Source organism: Rhea pennata, chromosome 5 (genome assembly GCF_028389875.1).
Source record: "Rhea pennata isolate bPtePen1 chromosome 5, bPtePen1.pri, whole genome shotgun sequence".
Lineage (NCBI taxonomy): Eukaryota > Metazoa > Chordata > Aves > Rheiformes > Rheidae > Rhea > Rhea pennata.
The window spans coordinates 52,910,009-52,936,362 of NC_084667.1; the positions used below are offsets into that span (position 1 = coordinate 52,910,009).

The 26,354-nt window shown below is 38.1% G+C and overlaps 1 protein-coding gene across 1 annotated transcript in view; it reads left to right on the forward strand.

Moving 5' to 3' along the window:
• The window catches only part of LOC134141462 (ras and Rab interactor 3-like), a 175,471-nt gene that overhangs the window by 81,228 nt on the left and 67,889 nt on the right, over positions 1 to 26,354 (forward strand). Inside the window, exons 13-19 of the mRNA XM_062577693.1 lie at positions 5,640 to 5,806; positions 7,897 to 8,011; positions 10,151 to 10,263; positions 10,874 to 10,939; positions 12,705 to 12,852; positions 14,034 to 14,112; positions 24,311 to 24,394. Coding sequence (XP_062433677.1) covers positions 5,640 to 5,806; positions 7,897 to 8,011; positions 10,151 to 10,263; positions 10,874 to 10,939; positions 12,705 to 12,852; positions 14,034 to 14,112; positions 24,311 to 24,394 — 772 coding nt within the window. The remainder of the gene's footprint in view (positions 1 to 5,639; positions 5,807 to 7,896; positions 8,012 to 10,150; positions 10,264 to 10,873; positions 10,940 to 12,704; positions 12,853 to 14,033; positions 14,113 to 24,310; positions 24,395 to 26,354) is intronic.

Genomic DNA, 26,354 nt, shown 5'->3' on the forward strand with positions numbered 1-26,354 from the left:
CTCGTCACTTTGCTCCAAAAGGGTATAGAGGGCCTGAGGAAGTTTATAAACCCCAGCTCTCTTCCCTTGAAAATAGACAGCAATATTAAAACATATAAAATCTACCTTGCCAAAAACAAATCAAGTCAAAGAAGACACAGTGAGTACTCTGCTTTATTACATTTCATTGCTGTTGAATATTATCCCATGTAAACCTGTAGTAATTCTGTACTAAGAGTAGAGCTTGTTTCTGCAGACTAGAATAAATTCTTTGTTCAGGTTCTGTTCCTGTTGAACCAAAATATATCTCTGAGGGAACATTATTGGCATAGATCTGAATATGCAAAGTGTGGTAAAGGCACAGGCTGAAAATAGAAATCTGGATGAGGTTTTTTTTTGACAGATATCATGGTCTGGAATTTGGAACTTGTAATCTGGAAAAAGGAACTTCTATTCTGAGAAAAGTGTCAGTGTTTTGGAAAATAGCCTCTTTTGGAAGAAGATGAAAAGTAAAACCTCAGTATTTTTCATGAGAAGAAAAGACTTTTCAAAGAAAGAGTTCCCTTCAAAGATCTGTTGCAGAAGAATTGAAATAAGAATGTTTTAACATGTTTACTGCCTGTTTGGAAGCCTCTTCATGATTCCTAGGGAAATTTGCAGAGCTGAAATCAGTAAGGGTTTTCTAAGAAGGCAGAGAGACAGCTTCTGTGTTAATATTCCTAACAGCAAATTAAAAAAACATTGACTCAGAAATTTTTTATTTTGCAATAAAGACATTCTTCAGTAGAAAATCATTCTGATGGAAAAGTCACAATTGATCTATTTTGTTACTTTTCTTTTAAGTACTTCTGTGTCGAGTCCTATACTTGGGACAAAATTTCATATTCATCTGTTGTATTTTGAATGCAGATGCGCATAAATGAATTAGGCTTGCAGATTGGCTAATCTGCATATGTAAAATTTTTCCAACGGGTCTCAAACCTGAAGAACAACACTTTCTAGGAGAAATTTACCAGCTATCCAGATTGCGACAAAGCTTGCAGTGTGGAGGTGTGTACCTTATTAGTATGCATTTTAAGGTCAAGATTTGAATTAATATTGCTAATGATAGGTGGAAGTAAATATAATCTTTGTAAATATCAAGATGATCTAAAAATCCGTTTTCATTGGAAAAAACAATTTTGTTTTTTCCAAATGAAAAAGGTAGAGAGATTTAAAAAACAGTAATTTAAAAATGATAAAGTGGGGCACCCAAAAAACCTGCAGCACTAAACATCCTAGATCAGCTTGTAACTGCTTTATTTTTCTTCTAAGTTTAATATTACCAAAAGTAAAAAATGAAAAAATAGAAATCAGTAGTAAACACTAAGAAAACTTCCCCATTTTTCCAGTAGCCTTAAATTAGAGATTTATGTGAATAAGCATTAATCCAATTGGCAATACTATACTCTTATCAGGGATTTTAGGACTTTTTTCGATCAGTCAGCTACTGATTGTTTTGTGTAAGGAAGATGCTTTTTACAGATTCGAAGGTTTGGACATGTTCTTCTGAAGTATCTAATATGTGAAATAGTGATTTGCAATTCTTATGTTCCTAACGTGAGCTTCGTAGCAATGCATTCCTGTGTATGACTACCGTTCTTTTAACGGAAGATAAAGTGGGAAAAGCTATTGAATTTACGTGGTCATACTGCAGTAACTACATCTGACCCCTGCCAGTGTAGTTGCAGACTACTCTAGCTTGGACCCATGGACTGAAGGTCCATTTTTAAGAGAAGCATTTTAGGTTTGTGCCTCCTAATCAGCTTTATACCGAGGGAATCTCATTGGTGTGACTGAAGACTGCTCTATATTGCAAACCAAAATAGAATAAATGGGGATAATCAGGTTATATATACTTCAAAGGCACACTCTTGATCTGAATAAATACACAAAAGCAGTTTCACTCTTTTGTGCAGAGCTCCTCTCAACTCTTTGTGGATGTTACAAATTGAAAAATATTTTTCCTATAAAAAGGCACTTTATATAGTGCCTTAAGGAAATGCTCCTTTCTTGTCAGTGCTGTGATGTATGTTGCTAACACTTTTTACCAGCTTTGGTGTGTGTTATTAACTTTTTTCACTAGAAAACAATCTGTATGTGAAAGTGATTCTTTCAAGCATAACATCCAGAAAGAAAAGCACTCCAGAAAGGCAATGAAAATTACCAAAGGACTCTGTCGCAGTGCTCTCTCTTGGTTTTCATAAACATTGTAATGAGGCTCCTCTGTAATATTACTTCTCTGAAATATTTGTCCTGCTTGGCTTCCAAAAATATGTTTAATATTTTGGAGGAACAGAGAGATGGATAATATAAAGGAGGAAACATAACTTCAAGCAAAAAACGAATCATTCAGTGTAACAGTAGAGTGAAGTGAACAGAATATAGAGCAGGATGGGCTTCTGTAATAAAGCAGTATTCTTTCATTATTGTCATGAAGGACTGCAATAAACAAATTATGCCTTTCCTCAGCTATATGTGATGCTGCAGGAGCCTTCAGACCCCGAGCTTAAGAAGTGGCCCATTCTGCCAAAACCCAACTGAGTTAATGTCCTGTAATGGGACTGTTTGTCTTTTTTTACAGGACAGCTATTTATTGAATAATAGTGTTAATGATAATAATTTTCTTCCTTGCAGATGTACAGGACATGCTAAACAAGAATAATTAAACAATTTGTCATTAACTAAGAACACACCCCAATTAAACAGATTTATAGCTAGATCATTTTAATGGTTATTTTACAATGGGTGGTCAAAAACAAATCAAGAGAACAGCACAAGAGGTAATTTCAAAAGAGTTGGAAAAAACAAATTTCTCAAGCTGGATGTTGTTTGTCTATTTATTTAAGCCAGGTGAAGTGGATGAAGTGAGCAGTTTGTTGAGGAAGTGAGGTCTCACTTCACTGGGATGTTGGAGCAAGCTCAGACTGCTTTAGCACTGGGTGGCACACTAGTTCCATTACCCAGCACAGTGGGAGCTTAAGAAAAAGATCTGAAGCAGAACCAAGGCCAGATCCATATAAGACCATATATAAAAGTTTATAAAAATAGCAAATCCCAACACAAAAGAGAAGCCAAAGTAAAGTGTATCATGTAGGCTACTTTGGTCATGATAGTTTGGAACTCTTCCAGGCTAGCTGTAAATGGCCAGTCAGCTTCTCTGTTAACCCAGCAAAACCCAGAATACAGTTCTTGTTCTCTGAAGTCTCAAGCCCAGTTGTCACATGATAAATACAAGGGTCACTTCCATAAACTATATAGCTGAAAAATGCAGTTCTAACACATGACTTTCTGTAGATAAAGCATCACCGGTAATGGAGCCAGGATTTTTAATCTAATGCACATCCATTGAGTCTGAGCAAAGACAAGAGAAAGGCAAGTTCCACCAACTTTTCCTAGAATTTATCAAGATCAGCAATGCCAGTGGTAAAACATTGTGAATTCTCACTGGTAAGCATTTGTTTAAATGATTCAGGACATTAGACAGGATTCCTGGCAGCATGCATATTCCTAAATAGAGGTTAATAGCATTTGTCCTACTCATTCTTCAGGCAAATTTGTTTCTTTTATTCATGGTATTTAAAAGACGAATGGGCCTGAATCTCTTCTGTGTGGAGCACCACTGAAGTCAGTCATATTACACCAACATTAGATCAGAGTCAGATTTGTATTTTTTCCTGTCAGACAGTTGCCCGCTCATTGTGCATTTGGAATTAAGTACAATTACCAGCAAAGCCCATATTAACTTGTTTGACTGTGAACCAAGCTTAGCACCATGGGTAGACAAAGAGTCCAAATTAACCAGCAGGAGTTCTTTAATGATCCAAACTGAAACAAATTAAGCAGAAGGAGGTGTAAATTATCATATGATATTTATAGCCTTGTAAACAGCGTGGAAGTGAGTTGTGAACTAAGAAGTATCATTCCTTTTTTTTGGACAGAGCAGATACGAGGTAACTGTTTTAAAAGCCTCTGCCAAAGTATATGTAACCATAGAGAAAAAGGACTTTCCGGAAAAATCTGTAATAGCTCCCCAATGACATGTAAAATTCAAGGAATAGAATTGACCAAGGGACCTTAATATTTTTTTGTGTTAGGTTCCACAGTCGCAAGCTAAAGGGAATAAAGAGCCAAGCTCAGATTTCCTGGTGGGCTGATGACTTCTCAGAATTCACAAGGAAATCTCAAGTTAAGGAGCTGATTCATCACTTAAGCAGGAAAATAGCTAAGCACCAAAGTATATACCCGAATAAATAGAGAAGGCTGTTACATTAAATTAGACTTGTAAGTAGCCTCACAGATAGTAGAGGTAATACTACATTTTAAAATGTCTAACATTTAATTTCATTGCATCTGGTGCACATAGGTCCAGGTGACAGATTTCGGATTTAATTGAAGTAACTGAGAAAAACTCACATAAACAAATCCTAAATCCCATTGTTTTTGCTGAAGGAAAATTCTTGGTGAAATTGTTGGAATTTTCCCAGATTATTAAGGGCTCTTCTTAATTTAGTTATATAAATTTACTAAAGATGTATCCGATAGTTTTCAATGTGATCACCCATTTTGCTCAAAATGGCATATTTTGGTAGATCTCATGCCATGCATATAATTACCAATTTATTTATACTGATTGAAATAACAGGAAATCCTTATTATAGTAAAATATGTAAAGAAAACCCAAACAAAACCCATCACGCAGCTGGCTGTAAAACTCAGATTTAGCCTGAAAAAACAATATGTTACTCTACTTGCAGGACACCTCATGAAACATGTAAAAATTCTGTTATTTCTGGAATTTATATCTCTGAATATATCACAGTGATAAAATAAATCTCTTCTATGTATTGAGATTTACATGCACATTTAGAATACTTACAGCATTTTCTCAAAGTAGAAAAGTTCACACTTGCCTTCATCAGTAATAACAGGTCTCTGGTATTGCTCACTGGTTGATTTCAGAGACTTATACAGGGGCAGTCGTTATCTTCACTCTTCTACAGAAGCTAAGTGACTTACCTATGGTGGTGCTATACACATTTGCAGAAACAGCTGTCAAGTCTCGATCTGCTGAATTCTAGTTTGAGGTGCTCTCCAAGTGACTACAGTCAAGTATATGAGACAAGGTTGTCACACTCACAGTTTGGGTTTGGCAATTCTGTTTTTTCTGTGAAAAGTACATTCTGTTGTTGCACAGAAGGTGCAGGTTATTTTCACTACCAGCCTCTCAATTTTCCTTTTAAAAAATTTAACAAATAATTTTTTAGATTTTTATTTTGGATTAATAATAATGATACACATATTTGAAAGAGCAGCAAATCTGACTAGTACTGTCGTTTCAAAAGCAGCCATACCTTCTGATTCTGTTTCCTTCTTGGATTTACGTACACTTTGGAAGGCTTGAACTGTAATGTCCTGGTATATGCATACAAGGTCAGAACTTAGCTGACAGTATAAACACAAAGCAAGCAAGGATGAAAGGTACACTGGGAAATGAGCTGACATGCACAGTTTTAATCAACTGTCTGGGATCATATCATCTGCTCTGTTCAAAGGGGTGTAACTGGGCCAAGGACCATAGCAGAAAAATTAAACTGATTTTTCCTTTCTTTGTCCTGTAGATGGAAAAATGAACAAAATCAAATGGATTTTGACATGGCCATTGATATTCCTGCTCTTTTGCACCATTCCAAACTGCAGCAAACCACGCTGGGAGAAATTTTTTATGCTGACGTTCATCTTATCCACTCTCTGGATTGCCTTGTTTTCCTACTTTATGGTGTGGATGGTAGGTGCATATAGCAAGATTTTCCAATATTGAGTGAAATGTGTATGTCAGAATAGCTAATATATCTGTTATGTTTTTGATAAAGAAGCGTATGTAATCATAGTGCAGTCTCTTCAGGGAATATTCTAATTATTATAATTCTAGCCTTATGCTACTCTTTTCTCACAAATATTTGGACCTTTTCCTTGTGTATGGGGCACTTATAGATATAGGAAGGTGCCAGCTAGATTTTCAAAAGAATGTAGGCATCCAGATCCTACTAGTGATTGGAGGTCTAAATGAAGGCATTTCACTCTCGCAGCATCTGTCTTGAGGCACCTTTAGAAATATGGCTATACAGATGGGTAGCAAGATTTGAAAACTCACAACTACTGTAAAATACTTTGAGTGGACTAATGCAATAAAATCTTTTTTAGGGAAGAGTACTATGATTGCCTGTAAAATGTTTCCATTTGCCCTAGACATATGAAAAGCAGACTGTACATGTTGTAGATCTGCAAGTTGCGATCAATTTAGCAGCACACTTACTTGAAGATTAGACTAGATTCTTGTTTTTTATTTCTTAGTATCATTTAATTTCTCTTTTTAAGTGTACATTTTCAGTCAGAGAAGGGGCACAAATAGGAAAGCACCTCAGCCTGGTTTTAGAAATGAAAAAAATAAAGGTACTTTTGAAGTATACTTAGAAGTTACTTTTTTTTCTACACTGAAAGATGCAAAGCCAAGATGTTGTATATAACTGTAACTGGAAGATTGATTGCTTGTGCTATATGCTCATTTTTTCTTTCAAAAGAAAATGCAGTGAAGAAACTGTTGCCTTCTTTCATATTGGAATGTATATAGTCATAGAAATGCAGTATGCTGAAATTTGGTGTGATATTTTAGAAGAATTTTTGCTCATAAGCTTCATACCTGCAAAATATTTGGGGGGTAGAGAACAGCTCAATCTTCCCCAGATGTGTTAGGCACTTGTGGATTTCTTTATAATCACGTTTTCTCTTGTGGAAGATTCTGTGTTATCCGTATATTTAATTCATAAAGTTTTGCATTGTAAAGTAACCCCTCTCTCTCCTGATGTGGACTGTTTTAAAGACACTTAAAGAGAAACTCATATGCTAGACATTCATTCTTCCAGGTATAATTGTGCCAAAGCCGCATACTCACTTCATACTATCTGTCCTTCGTAGGACCACGTATGTAAGGCCTTGGTGTCATTTGCAGGTGCCCCCCTTCACAAATAAGAGACATGCTCACTGAGGCTGCAACACCTCTTATTTCAAGAGGCAGACAGTACCCCATTACCATTTACAGCAGGGATTCTTGCCCACTCTTGTTTCTGAGCTGCAGCTTGCTTTTGAGAATATGAAGGCTGACGAGTGGATTCCCTTCACCCTTAGCAGTCTTGACAGGGAAGCAGCTGCCTGTCCCTGCTTCAATCCTTTCACTCCCACAAGACTATTTCCTTTGTGTTCCTGGCTACCTGTTCAGCCTCTTTTCTTGAGTGTTTTTCAGTCTGCTTTGGATATTCACCTAAATACAGTAGCCTGTCTTTTCAAAAAGTTGTACTACGAGCTTCAGCTATTCCCTAAGCTCTTGGAAAGCTGCATCTGAATCCCCAAGGGACAGTGTAACAAAACCTGCTCATCTGGGGATTATATGAGAAATCATGCAGGAAACTTATTCCTTCTTCATGTATTGGGAAAAACTAAGTTCTTTGTATCTCTACCCTTGTATCCCAGTATAAATTAGTTCCAGTTCTTCTGTCCTGGGAATTGCACTAGGAAGAATCTTGTCATTCTTGGGAACAAAAAACGAAAACAAGAAACCCCAACAAGTCGGACCTCCTTAAAAGATCGGTATGTCCTGTTAGAACTACAGAAAAGGGAGCTTTTTGTTTGCTCGTAGAAGGCTTAGGAATATACCCCAAAGTGCTTTTCATTAGGTTGGTTTTAGACTGGTTATTGCAGAAATGGGTAGGTATCTTGAGTCAGGGTCCGCACCATAGATCAAAGTTAAGAGTGTGCCATAATTGTGTTGGAGTGGAGGTCTTTCCAAGTATTATAGGCTAATCTGTTTTCCTTGCTGTTCAGGTGACTGTGATTGGATACACCCTTGGGATACCAGATGTGATCATGGGCATTACTTTCTTAGCTGCAGGAACAAGCGTCCCAGACTGCATGGCCAGCTTAATAGTAGCAAGACAAGGTACTCTGTCTAAAGGAACATAATTACAATCTTACATACCTTTTCTGTGATTTACTTTGTCCATACACACCAATTCTCAGTGCAATTTTATTGTTAGTTTTTATTTCACTGTACTGTGAACCAAAAGGTCATCTCTGTCCTGTTATCTTTTGCTTTATGGGACTGGGCACAGCCTCGCATTCTAGCTCATTCAACACTCAGATATTACATGCATGGTATGTATCAGTCAGGGTAAAAAGATGTAAGTAGCAGGCAAAAATGGAATATTAGCTATTAAAAAACCATGCTGAAGAACATATGCTTATCAGCACATGTCCGTGTAAAACTTTTATTGATTTTCAAAATACCTCTTGAACCCGGGGAAACGAAGTGGTTTAAGAGGATCTGGCAAAAGTGAACATGCTGCAAGTACACTTCTTTTCCAAACGCAGACCTCTTTCCCTTTGGCATATATGAATAGAGGCACTGGAAGGGGTTTTAGATAAATGTCTGCAATGTCCTCATCAACTTTCTAACTGAAACTGTCAAACAGTTCTCATGTATCTTTAACTTTTGATTAATTTTTTTTACATTTCCTTTTTTGCTTGAGAAATATCTCTAGCCACATCCTTTTCTCTTGTAGTTGAAAAACATTAAACCCGACAGTGTGCTGTCCTGTACAACAGGTTCCGATTGTAGTTTTGTACAGTATTAATTCCCCTAGACGTTTTTTCAGATAATGAGCTCTCCATTACATGTCAGTGGGCAAACAGCAAGGGTTCTGAAATCGTAAATTAACTACCTGAAAGTCCCATCTTTGCAGTAAGAGATAAGAATAACAGTATTAAATAATATGTATCATTTCTGAGAGTCACACTTTAGACATAATCTCTTCATCAGAAGGAGAATGCTTGATTAAAAAGGATTATATGTTTAAAATAATTAATTTTCCAGATTATGTTATTTCTTGTTTGCAGGAAAATCTCACAAAAAGCAGAACAAAAGTATTCAGGATTCTTATGGAACTACCTTCCTATTAAATTAATTTTCCATATGTAGTTATTAAAGTGAACAGATTTTTGGAAGGATTGGAGGCAAACTTGTTACATTTTAAAATGAACAGATTGCTTCTTTAGATCAGTTCTTTAGTATTAGGCAAACTACTGGAGGTATTGTTTCTTCTAAAGGTGAAGGCAAGCTTGGCAAAAAGCAGCCCCTCTCTCTCAAGGATAGTGCACAGCTTTTGTACACTTCGTTACAAGAGAGACAGTTACAAGACAGATTAGAGAGAAATATCTAAAGAGTAGAAAGTGATACTGCCATAATATGGATCTGAAGCATAAGCTTTCTCTCAGTATCTCCCTGCATGCAGAGACTGTACTTATGACCAGCAGTGTCTGTCTCTGCTCTGTGAACTCTCAAAAGTATTTGCAGGGCGTGTCGCATTTACATCTAAATTCCTTTTCCTTCCCAGTATGTGTTTTGTGGAAGTGATTCAATAGCTAGGCCTGTACCTAAGGGAAATTAGCAAAGGCAGAGAAGAATGCTGTTGCCTCCACTGCTTCCTCTGACATTAGTGCAGAATGAGATGCTAGCCAGGGATGAGCATGAGGAACAGATATTCAGTAATGCCAAGTGACTTCAGCACCATTCACTCTTTTTTTTATTTCCTGTAGCACTTTATTTTTCCTAGAATGAATCATTGCTTATTAGGCCCTGACCCCCAAGAAGTGCTTACTATCTTTGTGTCCTATCTGGTTTAGTTCTTTTTCAGGATCGCTTTTTGTCATTGACATGAGCTAAATGACAGGTATTCCACAGACTAAAACCAACAGACAATCTCCAGGTTCTCTGCGGCTTCAGACTGTCTAGAGCAACTGTATCAACTTCCTTTTGAATGTGAATTGAACTCAGATGCTGAATGACTACCATTCACCCAGTAAAGGCTCTCCAAGCCACAAGAAAGACGTAGCTAGAGTTAGCAGATTTTGCACACTGTTTTCAAAAGTCATGAAAAGATTATGGAAATTATCTCCCTACCTCAGATGCTCTGGCCAATCCAAGAGGGACTAGGTCAGGGCAGATCATTCCCCTTTAATTTCCTTTAAAACATGGAGTATACATTTGTTTATAGCTGAGAGGTTTTTTTTCTCTCTACAGGCCTCGGTGACATGGCAGTATCCAACACAATAGGGAGCAATGTCTTTGACATTCTGGTGGGCCTTGGAGTTCCATGGGGTTTGCAGACCATGGTGGTTAATTATGGATCATCTGTATGTATACCGGGCATATTTTTACTGTGTCTGTTTGTTTGTTTAAAAAAACATATCCTAAAAGCATACAAATAAAAAAAAAATCTCCTGAGCATGTTATTGGTTGCTAAATAAGATGTTATTTCTCGGTCAGGGAACCAGGAGTCTCTCCACAGCAGACAATTAATTCCCATTGTTGTCAATTGGAATACATTATATTGTATTGCAAGAAAATAGAGCCATGGATGTCTGGTTTTGGCTGTTTCCTTAGTGGTCTACAGTGGTACAGCTTCAAGTGCATCTGTCTGTCTCCCTGTGCCTTAGTATTTTTGGCTGTAAGATGAGAATAGTATGTATTTCTACTGAGGATCTTTAAACTAAAATCCACTATAAATGCCCATGTTTTTAATAGAGGTGAGATAACTTGCTCATTTGTTTTGATTCTTTAACTATCTGATTCTTCATTATGATAAATCTGTTATGGATTTGCATAGTTTAAAATGGAGAAGTTAATTACTAGTCAAAACAGAATGTAGACTACCATAAATCAATAAATTGGTTTCTGATCTCCAAAGCACAGTTATTATATATTAAACATTTTAAAGATCTTTTCTCTATCTAATTCCCACAGGTTAAGATAAACAGTAAAGGACTGGTCTATTCAGTTGCACTTTTGCTAGGATCAGTGGCGCTTACTGTAAGTATTTGTGTGTTTCCAAATGTAACTCTTTGGAGTATTCAAATTGTAGAATAATTAGCTATTTACTTGAGATATTATAGAAGGACAAATTGGAAGTACTTATCATCCCCAAAGCATTGATTCTTGGAAAATACAATCCTTCTAGCAATACCATGAGTAGAAAAGTTGTCGCTGTCCTCACTGAGGACTGAAATCTGGCCCTTGGTGCAGCAGAGGTGCTGGCTACATATAGCTCCCATTGATTTCAATGGCAGTGTTGAAACTGTGGAATCCAATAGTACTTCTGTGTTCCTGTGTTCAGCTGCATACCCCAGGCCTGTCTCTACTTTATGTTGGGACAACACCCAGGTACACTTCATCCCTCTTTGCCTCTGCATCTGGTTTTTAAGGCCAGCCTGGAATAACAATGTGCTCTAGCAAAACCTCTTAATGACGATTAGTCTGTGAGGACTGTGAACCTCAACACTTTGAATAAACATGCTAAGTGTTGCTTAGCATAAGGCCCTGTCCTTGTAACACATGACTTGTTAAGATGAAACAATAATTCTGTTTCAAAAGTCAATTTTGCTGGTACTTAGGATCTGATCCTGCTGACTCCCATGGAACCCACTGTGGGAAGAATCAAATCCCAAAGGTATAAATACCCACTTATACTAACATCTTTTTGCCAACTGCCTGTGGAGACTCTGTGAGGAGATGATCATCATGTGAGAATTCACACTGTTGCATGGCTAGGTCTTACAAAGCTCCACATCACCTGTGCACGATTTTAAGTGGTAGAATGAGCAAGGCTGTTCACTATGCCACTAACTTCTTAATGCATCTGATATATAAGCTGTGGGAGCCTGTTCTTTTCCTGTCCTATCCCCAATTCTGCAATACTGTACAGTGCTTGTGAAACAGCAAAGATATTCTTTGGACGTTTGTATCTGATGTCATTGCATGCATATTAGTAACCAGCACTTTGGAAAACATAGGGGGATTATGCAGATAGTATTAGGCTGGCTATTCAGGGTTTTCTAAAAAGACCTTTTTCATAGCATAAACTATGTCAGCTGAGTTCAAGGCATCTAATTCTCTCATTTGTACTGTTGAATGCTCTGATTTCTCCCCCACCCCTCTCTAGCAAACCTCAACAGAGACTTTTGAGCAAGACTGAAATAAGGATTCAGAGTTACTCCACACCACTGGAAATAGGAGCCTTGCGTGAATTTCATTGCTTTGCTACCTGTAGTTTGTAATTCCCTTTAGTTCTGCTTTCTTTAATGATTTGCTCCGCTCTAGCTCTTCTGAAGCTGTTGAAAGAACGAACATTGGGTGCTGGTATACTACTGGGACATAAAAGATCTGAGGGGGCACTGAGGGAGAGGGCTTCAATGCATTAATTTAGTTGATACTGAAACAATGAATAAATGCTACTATGCCCCACATATTGAAAATGTAGCACATACTGAAACTGGGCACCTAGGAGCCTGTTTCTCCATTAAATAAAGAACTTTGAAGGGGCCTTGAAGTGGGTTCATTAATATGATCTCAGCACAGCTGAGAGTCATGCTCATGTTTGAGTTACTGGGTGGGCTTTTACATCCCTTTTCTTTATCAGAAAAAAATATGCTGCCTTTTCATCTGTAAAATTGCAAAGAATATATGTATATCTTGGTTAGGGATCTCTAATTTAAAAGACTTTAATTTTTAGCTTGTAATGGTGGTTTTCAAAAGCCTCCTTCAGAGCTTAATTAACTAACACTTTGTTTACTTGCAGGTGATTGGAATCCATGCAAATAAGTGGAAGCTTGACAGGAAATTAGGCATCTACGTATTGTTTCTTTATGCTATTTTCTTGTGTTTCTCTATATTGATAGAGTTTAATGTCTTCACTTTTGTCAACTTCCCAATGTGCCGAGAAGAACTTTAAACCACAGTAAGGAAAGAGACTGAGATTTTTTTGATTACATGTGCTGTAAATGATAGGAGACTTTTGATATTTCTATCATGTCTCCATCAATACTTCAAGTGTCGTTTCTGCTTCATCAGCTAACAAGCACTTTTACCTGTGTGGAAGGAAAACAAATCTTTCTTTTAACATGCTCACTTGAGGCAACCAAAGCATTTTCCTCCTCTTTGGATATTGCTGCTCAGTCATACAGCTGTGTGGATCTCATGCAGAACTCTCAAATGTCCCATTTCTGGGGCTTACTGTTGTGGTTTTCATTCTCTGGCAGACAATCAAACACCACCACCAAGGTTAATAAAAAGACTGCAGAAAAAGCTTTATAGATCTTTTGTTTTGACAGTTATTGTCCGTGGAAGAAAGAGAGGCAAGTTCAGAACTTTTCTTGGCTCAGTCAAAATATCTCAGCTACAGGACCAGAAAGTCCAAGGCACATATCATGGCATGGACTGTTGAGGACATCATTTCCCCCTTCAAGTACTCTGCTTATACAGGAACTGCACAGATGGTTTTTGATAGGAATGTTGACTACTACTCTTTTCAACAAACATGAACAACACTGCAGAGAAAGAAGAGGAAATGGTTGATGTTGTATCACTTTTGATGATGCACACTAAAAGTAAGAGTATCTGAATATTGAAGAGGAGAATTTCATGCAGAGATTCATACTTGAAAATATGTTTTATCATTAACAAGAATGCTGTATACATAAATATAAACTAACATTTGTGGAATATTACACCGTAAGAAAAAATTTTCATTGGTCCTAGTAAGCCCACTTTGTAAATTTAGAAGAAACTAATCAAATAAAATCCAACTGGGTGTTCAGTAACTATCAGTTATTGTTATCATCTGAGAATACTATCCAGGCTCTCTGACAATAAAACTCATCCTGGATATGATTTGATTTGATTGGTAGGGGAAAGGAGCTTATTTCATCATTAATGTATTAATCAAGAAACTAGTGTATTCTTCTCCATTTTTTATTTATTCCTGGAAGCTTAATGAAGATGGTGTCTGACACTAAGCAGTGCAGATAAGAAACAGCTAGGACAAAAGCAAGTCTATCAAGAGAATCTGGTCCTTGATTTGATTGCATACAAGTTTTAAAGCATGATACGCTTCTTTTTTAACCCCTAGCAGAGCCAGGTTTTGATATCCTTTTCACCAGCAGAAATCTGACAAAAGAAGATCTGGCCCAGAGTATTAAGGATAATGGGTAACATTCCATGCTGTAGTAGTAGTACGATTTAGATTCATATGATTGAGAAATAAGCATATTTTGAAACCTCTACTAAACTTTAAAAATATATTAAAGTTGTATATGAATGAAAGAGCACATAAAGTTTTTAAAGAAGCACGGTTGACTTTATACATAGATTTTTTAATTTTTTAATGTTTATAAAGTAAATCTATCAACTAAAAGTTGATGCATTTTTAAATATATTAATATTTTGCACTTTATATATAAAAATTCCCATTATTGCATCAATGAGAATATACTTTAAAACTTCAGTAGACAAGCACTAAACCAGAAAGTTCTTTATTTTACCATCTATGACAAATAATTCCTTTCAACCAGCTCATATGTAGAACAATGTTTACACCAGGCTATGTGTTTACAATGAAGGCTATTAAAAAAATTATTTTGGTACAAATTAAGGAGTGTATTTTGCTGTTGAATTTTAATAGGAATTGGGTCCTTCCAAAATAGTCCTAAGGAAAAAAGGCAACATATGTGATATTTGCTTCACACTTGTTACAGATGTCAGTATTAGTACCCAATTGAGGTCTGGGATTTTTCACCTTAATTAGCTAGTTAATCTAATCAGTCCTAATGATGACAACAAGTCTTTGATTATTAAAATGCTTTATTGACTAGGCAAGCATGACAGTAGACTTATTTGTCCTCAGACAAATTTGTATGCAGATGACCTCTTTTCTGGCATTCAAGACATTTTTGCTGCAGTGTAAAGCAGAAGAGGCTGAATTCATATTCATTTTTGTGAGTGTTCTGTTGCAGAAGGGCTGTGAAGATGCAGCACACTGCTATACACTGTTGGAACATTCCTCTCTAGTCTCACTCTCTTCCCTGCTACCTTTCATGAGAATGGTTTGCTGCTGATACTTTTTGATGACTTAGGTATGAAAAGAGTATAGATGGAAGCTGAGTTAAATGGATTCTTTCTAGGTTCTGCCTTTCTGTGGTCTTGGAGAACTAGCTGCCTCCAAGCAAACATTTGCTCTTCTATGCACAGTACAGGCTGTCCAGATGTCTTCATACTACAAAAGAGTAGTTCCAAAATCTAGTTTTGAATGCCTAGTGATCAGCTGAGTTGACAGTGGTGAGGGCATCAGTTTTTACAGTGCCAGACCCAGCAAATTTTACTGTACCTTCATATTTCTGAGCCAGCCAACTTTAAAAGAGTAGGGGCACCAATTTGTTCCATAACAGCTGTTCCCTGCCCCAAACATGCATGAAATTGCTTGCTAATTGCATGAATCCTTGAGACATCTTTTCAAATTGTTCTGCCTAAAATGATAAAATTTTTATGGTTGAAATATCACCTACACCAGAAAACCAGTGTGTTCTGTCGTCACCAGAGACAATCCTGTAAGGTAATACTGACCTTAAATGTCATGATTGGTCTTGTCATCTCTTAGTCGTTGCTAAATGCAGACCCACTTCAGGAAAACTTATATTGAATTCTAATGCTGCACCTCCTTAGGCAGTGTCACATGCGCCTGCTGTTATGGTACAGATATCCTGCCATGCTTGTCATTATTTATATTAATAGGATTCTTCCAGCAGTACCGTATGACCAGGGATATATTGTTTGCCAAAGAATTATTAGACACTATATCAGGGCCTTGGTGACGTAAAATAATGTGAAGTAGTTTATGCTAAAGAGTCCCTATATAGACTTTATCCATATGCTAAAATAAAGAAAGATGGCAGTTACAGACCAAGCCATGCAGAAAAATTAGTGTGGGAAAGATCTGGCTGACAGATTGCTATATGTCAGGTACACCTGCTTCAGAATGTGTCAGTAATTCAGGAAGATATTGCTGAGTAACAGCAGACTAGTGCCTTTCACATGTACAAAAAATTGCTCATATGATCAGGAAACTACCACAAATTTTGCAGTTTTCCAAGCAAGAAAAGCAGTGATTTGTGCTTGGCTCCCTGAAATTAATACAATTTTATATTGCATCTGTTCAGATTGTGTCTGTAAAATTTTGTAGCCATTTTGTTCTGCTAACCATTGCAAAAATTAGCTGGCTGAGTTTGGAATGTATGTCACAATGTTGTGTAAGATAATGTTCAGCTCAAAAGTGAAAAGAAAGCTGGTAGATGTGAGAGGGAAAACTGTTACTGTGATCTGAAAATTGCCAGCATGCTATCACTGAAAAGTAATATAACTCAGAAGACATCTCGTATCCAGCAAAGCTTAACTTTTGCACGATTGATTGCATGCTTAAAGCTAAGTGTGTATCCAAGTGCCTTGCTGGATTGTGTCCTAAGATGACAGCTGAGCATATTCTCTGGGTTTTGTATCACATTTGGATTCTTTCATATATTACTGGTTCTGTAGTCTAAACATTTTATTTCTTCCTCAAACAAAAAGGCTTGGCTGGAGTCTATGGACTTCTGCTCTGCTGTTATCACTTTAGATTTGCAGTGTTGTTTATAAGAGGAGAACTGGTTCCTTGTCTCAGAGACAACTTCAAAACTCTGCACCTCTTTAGGGGCACAAGCAGGATAAAAACTGAATTACAGCAGGCCAAGGAGAGCTTCGTAAGAGGTCGTTTCTGTTATGATTCTGTTGGAGTAATACAATCCCGTGTAGACCTGCAGGGTGAAATCCTGTCTATAGTAATCCAGTGGGAGTTTTTCCATTGAAATCAGTGGTGTCGAGTTCCATTTACAGATCATAACACTTACACTGCATTATGAAGTTGCATGATACAAGTCCTGCTCCAGGTACTCTGAATCCAACTTATGCATAGAGATTATTGCCTGAGTAAGGATTCCAGGCTCAGGATCTATGTGTTTAAACCTAAATCTGGAAAGCTAGAGCTGTGCTAATCTTCATGACTATCTGATGATCTAAGGGCTGCTCTCTAGGTTGCAATCCAGCCTAGAAGAACACCTTAAGTCTTCCCTACAGGTACAGCAGAGTCAACCATCTTTTTCCTGGCTCAGTCATTGGTGTGCCAATTTTGTTTTATTTTTATATACTTTCTGCAGTTATGACAAAAACAGAATTAGTTCCTGATTTTAGATTATGTTTGTAAACATTCTGTTAACATGTAAAGAATTTGGAAAAGATTTTTCCTAATCTAATTCTTACGTAGCAATTATAGAGAAAATTCTATTCTATCTTTGAATCCCTTTGTGACTGTGCTTTAATTACACACTCTTGTTTCTGTTATGTTTTTGCTCTAGTTGCAGAAATCTCTCACGAGTTTTGCTGTCTTCCGTTCTTGGTTTTCTTGCAATTTTAATGCCATTTATTTGTGTACTTCAGTGAGATATTTTTGATAGAGTGATTTAGGTTGTATAAATACTGCCTGATTATTCATGCCAAGGAAAGATCAGACTTTCTAACGTAACATGAAACAGACACTAAGATAACATTGATATCCAGGTGAAACCAAAGATTCTTGCTAATTAAAATGCAGCACTTTTGGGCATAATGTTCTATCGTTACAAGTTTCAGATCCTTCAGTTAGGAGATTTTCAAAAGGAAATCTCTGCATTTTTGCACTTAGTACACATTTTCCTTTTTATTTGGGGGGATCTGAACTCTAGATCTTTCAAAGTTTGTTGGGTGGTGAGAAGTGTAAGAGAGAGAGAGATGTATATGATAGTTACAGATTAATGACAGCATTTAGTTCCAGCAATTCTGTACTAACCCCACTTGCAACTTTATTATTCATATGAACTCTTTTGAAAACAATATGCACGTGATCAGTGTTTTGCAGAAGAAAAGAAGTTGTCATTCAAATGGCAGGTGCATTCCAGTTTCTTTCCTAGCATGCACATGTTTAAAAATCTCCTTGTGAATAACCTGAGCGTATATTTTCCTATTTCCACACAGTAGCAGAACACAGAGCACCTTTGTGTGGGGTTCTAATATTTTTTTTCCCCAGAGAAAGCTGTGAGATCCTACTCATCCATGTCCTGAAATCTGAGATACATGTAGCTCATTCTCCACAGACTGAGATGTGTAAGGATTGTGGCAATTTGTGTATCACATATTCTACTTGCTACTGTACTTCTGATATACAGTGCACTGTCTGAAAGAAATGAATGATTTTAGGAAATTAATATCATTCTGATATTTTCTTTAAGGCAACTACCAATATGAAATTAATCCCGTATTTTTTCCTATTTTTCTTACTCAAACAATATAATCGTTGCTTTCTTATCATTGAGGTGATCTGTAATAAGCTTGAAAGGCAAATGGGAAGGCTGATATATAGCAATAGAGAATTGTGACAAAATCTGAATATATTCTGAATATCAGAATATATCAAAACTGGACAGGCAAAGTTTCTGGAAAGACTAATACCCACCGAAATGCATCTTTCCAGAGGTTTTTTTGCAGCAAGATTATGGCATTTATTCAAATAATAGTTGCATATGCAAAGAACACTTGTAAATCTGCTAGCCCAGTAGTTTTTGTAGTAGTTCCAAATGGCTGAATCTCTGCAGCAAAGTTGTGACCAAATTCTTGCCTTCCTGTTCCTGGGAGTAGCACCAGTACTCATCAAAGTCATAGTCACTGGCACAAATTTACATCAGTGGAACTGAGAGCAGAATTTGGCTGCCATTATCTCCTCTGTTGCAAGTATTTGAAATCATTCAAGATCACTGAAGCAGCTTCTGAACCTTTTAAATTTTCCTGTTTCGCATTTGCAGACATTTCCAATGCACCCTTGAGAAGTGCAGTACCTCTTTAAATATTATTAAAACTTTCTAGAACTGCTTACTTTGAAAACAGAAAGGGATGAGTTTGTAAACTGTAAATAACACGAATCTATTTATCATGTTATTTATTTTTTCAATGACTGTGACCTTATGCACTGTGAATGCTCTGTGATATGGGGTCCTTTGTACAGATACATATGTCATGAAATCCAAATGGATTTAATGTGATAATTTGTTTTAAAATGTTGGCATGTTATTTGATTATTTTTATTGTGAAAATTTTAAAAAATAGTTAAAATGAACTAAACATTTATAAAAAATCCTAGCAGTCAGTATTGTAACGCACTATATATCAACATATGTACACTGTCAATAAAACATATAAGAACAACTACAGTGTTTGCTGTATTTCTCTCTGATGCTGAGAGCATGTGAAATATTCTCATATGTGTTGTTGAAAATCTAAAATTTCAGGACCCTGCTAAGATCTGTACCTGCACTTTCTGGGTGGCATCAGGATCTTACTGAACTGAATGACAGAAGGCCCACATTTTCATCTGTTCAAAGGAATATCATCGGGATCAAGTCAGTATTTGGGGTGAGTAAGTGTCAGAGTTTGATTCACAGCAATTCCACAACACTGATTTGCTCTTTTGGGGCTAGAAATGTTTGGTTTCCCGAAAGCACGGTCTGCTATACTAAGGCACCAGTCCAGAAGGCATTATGGCAGTCTCAGGAACATCCTGCTCACAGTATTCTGGCTGCTTTGTCCCATGGTATAGCGACATCCAGCAGGTTCACACTGAGTACTGGATGCTGACTAAAGGGAATGCAAGCAGGGTCTAAGCCACCTGCAGGGCTACTTTCCTTTCCCAGTGGCCTAGGCTCCAGTTGCCTGGAGATACTGTGAAGAGAAAGAATATCCTCTCTTAACTCCAGAGTGCCCATTTTCAACATCCCTCTAATCCATTTCAGGGCCTAAGATGACTTCTTGTATAGGTACAAAACTCCTAGTTCTGTTCTGAGTTAAAGAAAAGCTTTTAAATGCAATTCTTTGGAAAAGAGGAACTAAGAGGTTGCTTAGTCTCACATGCTGGTTTATTCACAAGTTCATTAGATAAGTGTCTTCTCCCCAGTAATACTCCTAGTCAGCTAGGAGTCAGTTAAAACTAACTTTGGCCTTATTTTTTTTAATCTTGTGAAGCAGACAGAAGAATATACTGCATTCTTTGGCTTTTGTGCTTTTTGGCACATGCAAGACTGACTTTTTTAAAATGGGGAAAGAAAAGGATTCTTTGGTATACACATAATTAATTTTTAAAAATAATCTGAGTATAGAAAGTACCCAGTCTTTTAATACCTCATAGGTTTGGCATGATGAACCATCAGGATCTATTATGTAATAGGCTCTGTAAAAGACCCCGAATCCATGGATTAGTGACACAATAGGCATGACAATTCCTACAGGCTTTTATCTTATACCATGTTGCAGATGCTGTTGCTTCCTACTGTGTGAAAGGCAGACTATTGTATAATCTGCATATGTTGAAAGCACTTTATTATAGACAAAGTGCTTATTGTACTTAAGGGCTTCCCCATAAGTCATTTTTAAACCTTTCCAACTCAGCTGCATAAAAATACAAAAAAGGGCTTCAAAATGTTGTGGTTTAAACTGAAAAGGGTGAATCAGTCCTAGGAAAGATGAGAATTCTCTCCATCCCCACAGACACACATGTGCGCACACACGCACGCGCGCATACACACAGGAATTGAAGCAATTTTTATGTTAGAAATGACCTTGTAAAATATAGCCCATATGAATACCCCAAATTGTAGGAAAATTCATTTCTTTCTCTAAAACCTGTTTGGCTTGGATCTGTCACGGAGAACTAGCACTTTGCAGTGTCTGGATATTACTTTGTCATTTAGCTTTTGTAAAATCTGTTTCCTTCCACAGCCTGATACTAGAACAGTATTACATTGCAATCCTGTCAGGTCTCTGGCTTAAAAAAACACCCAGCAAAGCTCTGATAAAATATCATTTGTTAAAATTTGTCTTTATTTTCACGTTTTAAGTATTTTACAGAAACATTTAACCATTTTGCATAAATACTAAATATTTTGCAGAAAAAACAGACTTCTTCATGAATTTTTAGTCAATATCTTTAACAAAAATAATTTCAAAGCATTACGGTTTTGAAACAATGTACATTCTTTAAATTGCAACTGGAGTGAAAGATTTCATGAAAAACAACAGAAAAGGATTTCTCTCAAATCACATGAAAGTGAGATAGTGCCACAATACTGGATTTTTGTATTTTATTCTGTATTTTTGCTGTTTTATCCTGTATGTTTTTAACAGTTCTAGTCCTTATGTTTCTTCTTTAACAAAATTTTTTTTTGTTTGTTTGGATTGAGAACTGGCTGAAAGGCAAGGCTCAGAGGGTCGTCATCAGTGACGTGGAGTCTAGTTGGAGGCCTGTGGCTAGTGGCATCCCCCAGGGCTCAGTACTGGGTCTCATCCTGTTCAACTTATTCATCAATGACCTGGATGAGGGGGACAGAGTGCCTCCTCAGCAAGTTTGCTGATGGTGCCAAGCTGGGAGGAGTGACTGACACACCTGAGGGCTGTGCTGCCATTCAGAGAGACCTGGACAGGCTGGAGAGCTGGGCGGAGAGGAACCTCATAAGGTTCAACAAGGGCAAGTGCAGGGTCCTGCACCTAGGGAGAAATAACCCCTTGTACCAGTACAAGCTGGGGGCTGACCTTCTGGAGAGCAGCTCTGCATAGAAAGACCTGAGAGTGCTGGTGGATGACAAGCTGACCATGAGCCAGCAATGTAAGGCCAATGGTATCCTGGGGTGCATTAAGAAGAGTGTCGCCAGCAGGTTGAGTGAGGTGATCCTGCCCCTCTACTCAGCCCTGGGGAGGCCTCATCTCGAGTACTGCATCCAGTTCTGGGCTCCCCAGTACAAGAGAGACATGGAGCTCCTGGAGAGAGTCCAGCGTAGGGCTACGAAGATGATCAGAGGGCTGGAGCATCTGCCCTATGAGGAACGGCTGCGAGACCTGGGCCTCTTCAGCCTGGGGAAGAGAAGACTGAGGGGGGATCTTATCAATGTGTGCAAGTGCCTGAAGGGAGGGTGTCAAGGGGATCAGGGACAAACTCTTTTCAGTTGTCCCATGTGACAGGACAAGAGGCAATGGGCAGAAACTGAAGCACAGGAAGTTCCGCCTGACCGTGAGGGGGAATTTCTTCACTGTGAGAGTGACGGAGCACTGGACCAGGTTGCCCAGAGAGGTTGTGGAGTCTCCTTCTCTGGAGATCTTCAAGGCCCGCCTGGATGCAACCCTGTCTAACATGCTGCTGAGGAGGGAGGTTGGACTAGATGATCCCCAGAGGTCCCTTCCAACCTTACTGATTTTATGATTCTATGATTCTAAATGCCTCACTCTTGGTGAAAATTGATATTCTGTATGCACAAAATCTTAGCTCCTTCTCAGTCTGTCTAGGATCACTGCATATCTCTCTAAACAGAGATCGAAGGACATGTGGACAGGGCAATACAGCACATCTTCATGGTTTTCTGCCTCTCAGCGAACTTACTTCCTAGCAAAGGAAGGGTAAACCTGAGTGGGACTGCTTCCCATTAGATTGCAGTGGAAGGAAATGAAAACCTGAGTGCAGTTAAATTTGTGTGATACATTCAGGAGTTTGTTGTCATTCTAACATGCAGGGTACATTTCAAAAGCACCAAGTTGGTGAACAAGTTCAGAGCACATTTTTCCCTGGACCTCCGTGCACAGAGCCAACTCTAGTCCAGAGTCAACAGAAGAATTCAGAGCTGAGATCTGGCAAGCCTGCAGTGAGAGATGTGTGAATCTCAGCCAGCTAGTTTGTCCAAGAGGGCTGAAGTGACTTCATCATTGTCTGAAAGTGCTTACATGAGTTGGAGTAAAGAGCTCCCTAATTTAGTAGAAAAGAGCATAATGAGATCCAGTAGATGAAAACTTAAACTGGACAAGGCAAGGCAAAAAAAAAAAAAAAAAAAAATCAGATGTGAATTTTAATAATATTGATAATTAATCCTACCTAGAGAGATGATGAACTTTCCATTTTGCAGCCTTTGAGCCAGACTTTCTTGAATTTCTAAAAGAAATCCTTCTAAAAGCTTTTTAAGATAAATTTTCTAATGCATTAGAAAATGCATTAAGTTAAAGGCTTGATGAAAAAGCCCTTGAGAATGGCATGTCTTGTGTTACACAGGTGTGACTGGATGATATTGAAAGTCCCTCTGACTCTCCCTGGCTCAGACAAAGCCCAAGGTTCTCAGTCAGTGCCAGGAGAATTGGCTTTGTGTTCTACACAGATCTAATTTCCCCACATGCCACACTGGCTTTTCCATTTCCACTGTGAGCTTTATGGCACAGTCTACTTTTTGGCCAATATCCTGGAAAGCTAGGAAATTCCTTCCAAAGATAAAAGGGGCAAAAGGTTACCTTCATTTCCCTCTCTGTTCCATGCAACTGCTTTTCCCAGCCTCTGCTCCATATTTCCGCTTTATTTTTTCCATCACGTAGTCTCCTAACATCAAATATTTCCTGAATAATCGGGCTGCCAAATAGGAGTGCCACCAGCTCTGTCTAGCAGCACATATGTCAGTCCCCTGCATCCACAGCTGGTCTATAGTCAGTCGGGTTCCAGTAGAGCAGACACTGCTCATCTACTTATGTAACTCCAGGTCAAATATGCTCTGAGAGAGAAACTTTATGGCATGGATAGCTGCTCTTTTACTAGCAGTCCTATAATCTTGTCATTAGCTTCTGCACTAACTGGGAATTTTTTGCAAAGCTCTGCTCTGCCAGTGTTAGACATTTCCTTTTCTCAGGTCCTGTATAAATATAAAAAGGTTTCCAAGCTCCATCTGGTTCCAGTTACTCAAGCAACAGAAATACACATGCTTCAGGAATTTGCAGACGGAGACTTACTGCCTTGCTGCCTTATAAAATCCATTACAAAGTTCACCATCCTCCGTTGCCTCCTGATATACCTGTAGCCTACAAAACAATTTCCCCCCAAACTTACTTAAGTTAGAGAAACAAACTAGAAGCTAACAGTCTCAGGCCATTCTTTCTAATAACGTTAACCTGCCTTCACTACTAAATATGGCTTTATAATACACACACGCGCACACACACACCCTTGACCACCAAAGACTGCCTCTTCCTGAAATCCCTCGTTCATATAAATACAGGAAGTAGAAATAAGAGAGGCTAAATCAGACCTTCTTGGTAGTTTGCTTTCATTTCAGTGCTAGTTTAGTCTGCTGCCCTCCGATACTGCTGAGCCTGAAGCTGGTTTTAAACATCCTCCCCCTGCAGCCCCTTGAAATACCTTCTTCAATGCAAAACCTAAGGATGAGTAATTTCTACTCAGCAATGGAACAGAATTGCTTTCTTCAGCAAGGAACTCTAAAGCCACTGTGAAACAGAAAGTGCCTTAAAGTTTGCTGTAATGATGAAAACATCAGCAGGAGACAAGGGAGCCAGGGATGACTCAGGGTAAGTCCTGAAATTTTAGTGAATGCTCATTTTTAATAACAACTTCTCTACTCTTTTTCTATTTAACAAAGAGCTCTCCGCTGTATTTGCAAGCTGGCTGAGGAGTTATCAGCTGCACATCACAATGTAGCAGCATAGTTGTATTGTAACGTACAGTATTTACATGTTTAGCTAACAGCTGAAAACCAACTGTACCACCTTTATTTAGCTTGAATTTCAGCTATTTAGGGAAGAAGAAGGATGAGCTGTAAGCTGCAGTTTAAGGCAAATGATTAGAATAGGGAGAATTATGTGCTTTTGGAAACATGACAAATATTTTCTGGGAGGCTTGCTTTGTTTCCACTGAAATGCTGAGAAGTGAATAAGGGCTTGATCCTATGAGGTGATGGTCACTCCAGCTCCAGCTAGCCAAGGAACACACACACACACACCCTGTGCATAGACTCCCGGGGGACCTGAGGTGTGCTTTCAGTTAGGAAAAGGCTCTTGACTTTTCTGGCTCCTGGCCAACAGACATTGCACCTTACAGGATCAAGTCCCCCAAAAAGGTAGCAGGAGAGAAAATGGGTTTTTGATTTGGAGGACTGCCAGCTGCTGGGGCTCTGGGGTCAGGCTGAAATCCACCCAAGGCTCATGTATCCGAAAACCCATGCTGAAGCTGAGCATTTCTGTTTCCTGTTGAAAACAATCAGGGGAAAATGACATAACTGCTGAAACCTTTGGACACCCCCTCCCCCCTCCTTGGAAAAACATATAATACCAGGTATTGTAAGTGCTTCTTATCTATCTGACACACTTAGACAGCCTGTTTCCCATGAATAGAAGCTCTTAAATGTGTCTGTGATGGGTGTGGTAGAAGAAGTTCTATAGATGGATAGACATTGGATATTTGCATTTTCAGTCAGATCCTCCTTGATTTACAGCACAGTCAGTCAAAAAGAGGGTAAAATTGCTGCTGACCGGCAGCTGTGGTTTCACCATAGCACTGTTCCCAAATGCACACATGGAATAAGAGGAATGGAAGGAGAACCCTGCATTATAGCTATTGTTAGTATTTGCCTTCTTCAGGTGTTTACTCAGGAGCGAGGAACAATGTCATCTCTGTTCCAAGAAACAATTATCAGGTTCAACTTAAGGTTAAACACTAAGGGACAAAGATTGCATACCCATAAGAGACAAACCACAGAATCTAATCCTTGCAGACTGGCAGGAGGAACGTAGTAGATGCAATCCAAGGAATTTACACTTTGTAGATATTCCCTGCATTCGTGATAGTGAAGATACCAAGTATTGAGAAACTGAAAGATTTACACCATTTATCTCTTTCTCAGCCTGGCTGAGAGAAGCCATATGCTTGCAAAGATTTGCTTTCGGTTTAGAGTTGCAGGAGAGAGTAAACAAGCCATAGACCCTAGATTTGGGCTGTAAAACAAGTGGTTTCAGATTATTGAAGCATGAGTATGCATGATGTATGTGTTCTTTATAAATCTATGAGCATCTAAACAATGTAAGAGAACAGATTGTATCTGACTTTTACTTCATTAACTGCTTGTCTATATTTTCTATCTCCCACTCATAAATAAGAACTTACATATTTAAAAAATCTGTTTTAACATCTCTATTTACATGTCTCAGTATTGCTGAAGATCTTCAAAATGACACTTCAGGATGCATACCTTGTGGCATCCAGCACACTACAGAATTAGAAACATGCCTAAATGATGCTTAGCTTATTTCCTATTACAGTCATATTGAATTAGGCATTAATTTTATGAAGTATTTGTATAGGACTGCTAGTAAAAGAGAAACTTTCAAAAGCAAGGTAAGGTAATAGAGAGCAACTTGCTGGTGGATAATTTGGACCTGATTTTAAAATTCTGTGCACAAAAATTGCATGAGTAATTGCCCAGATTGTACCTTCATCCATTTGAGTCTTCAGGTTGTTAGTTAAATGTATAAA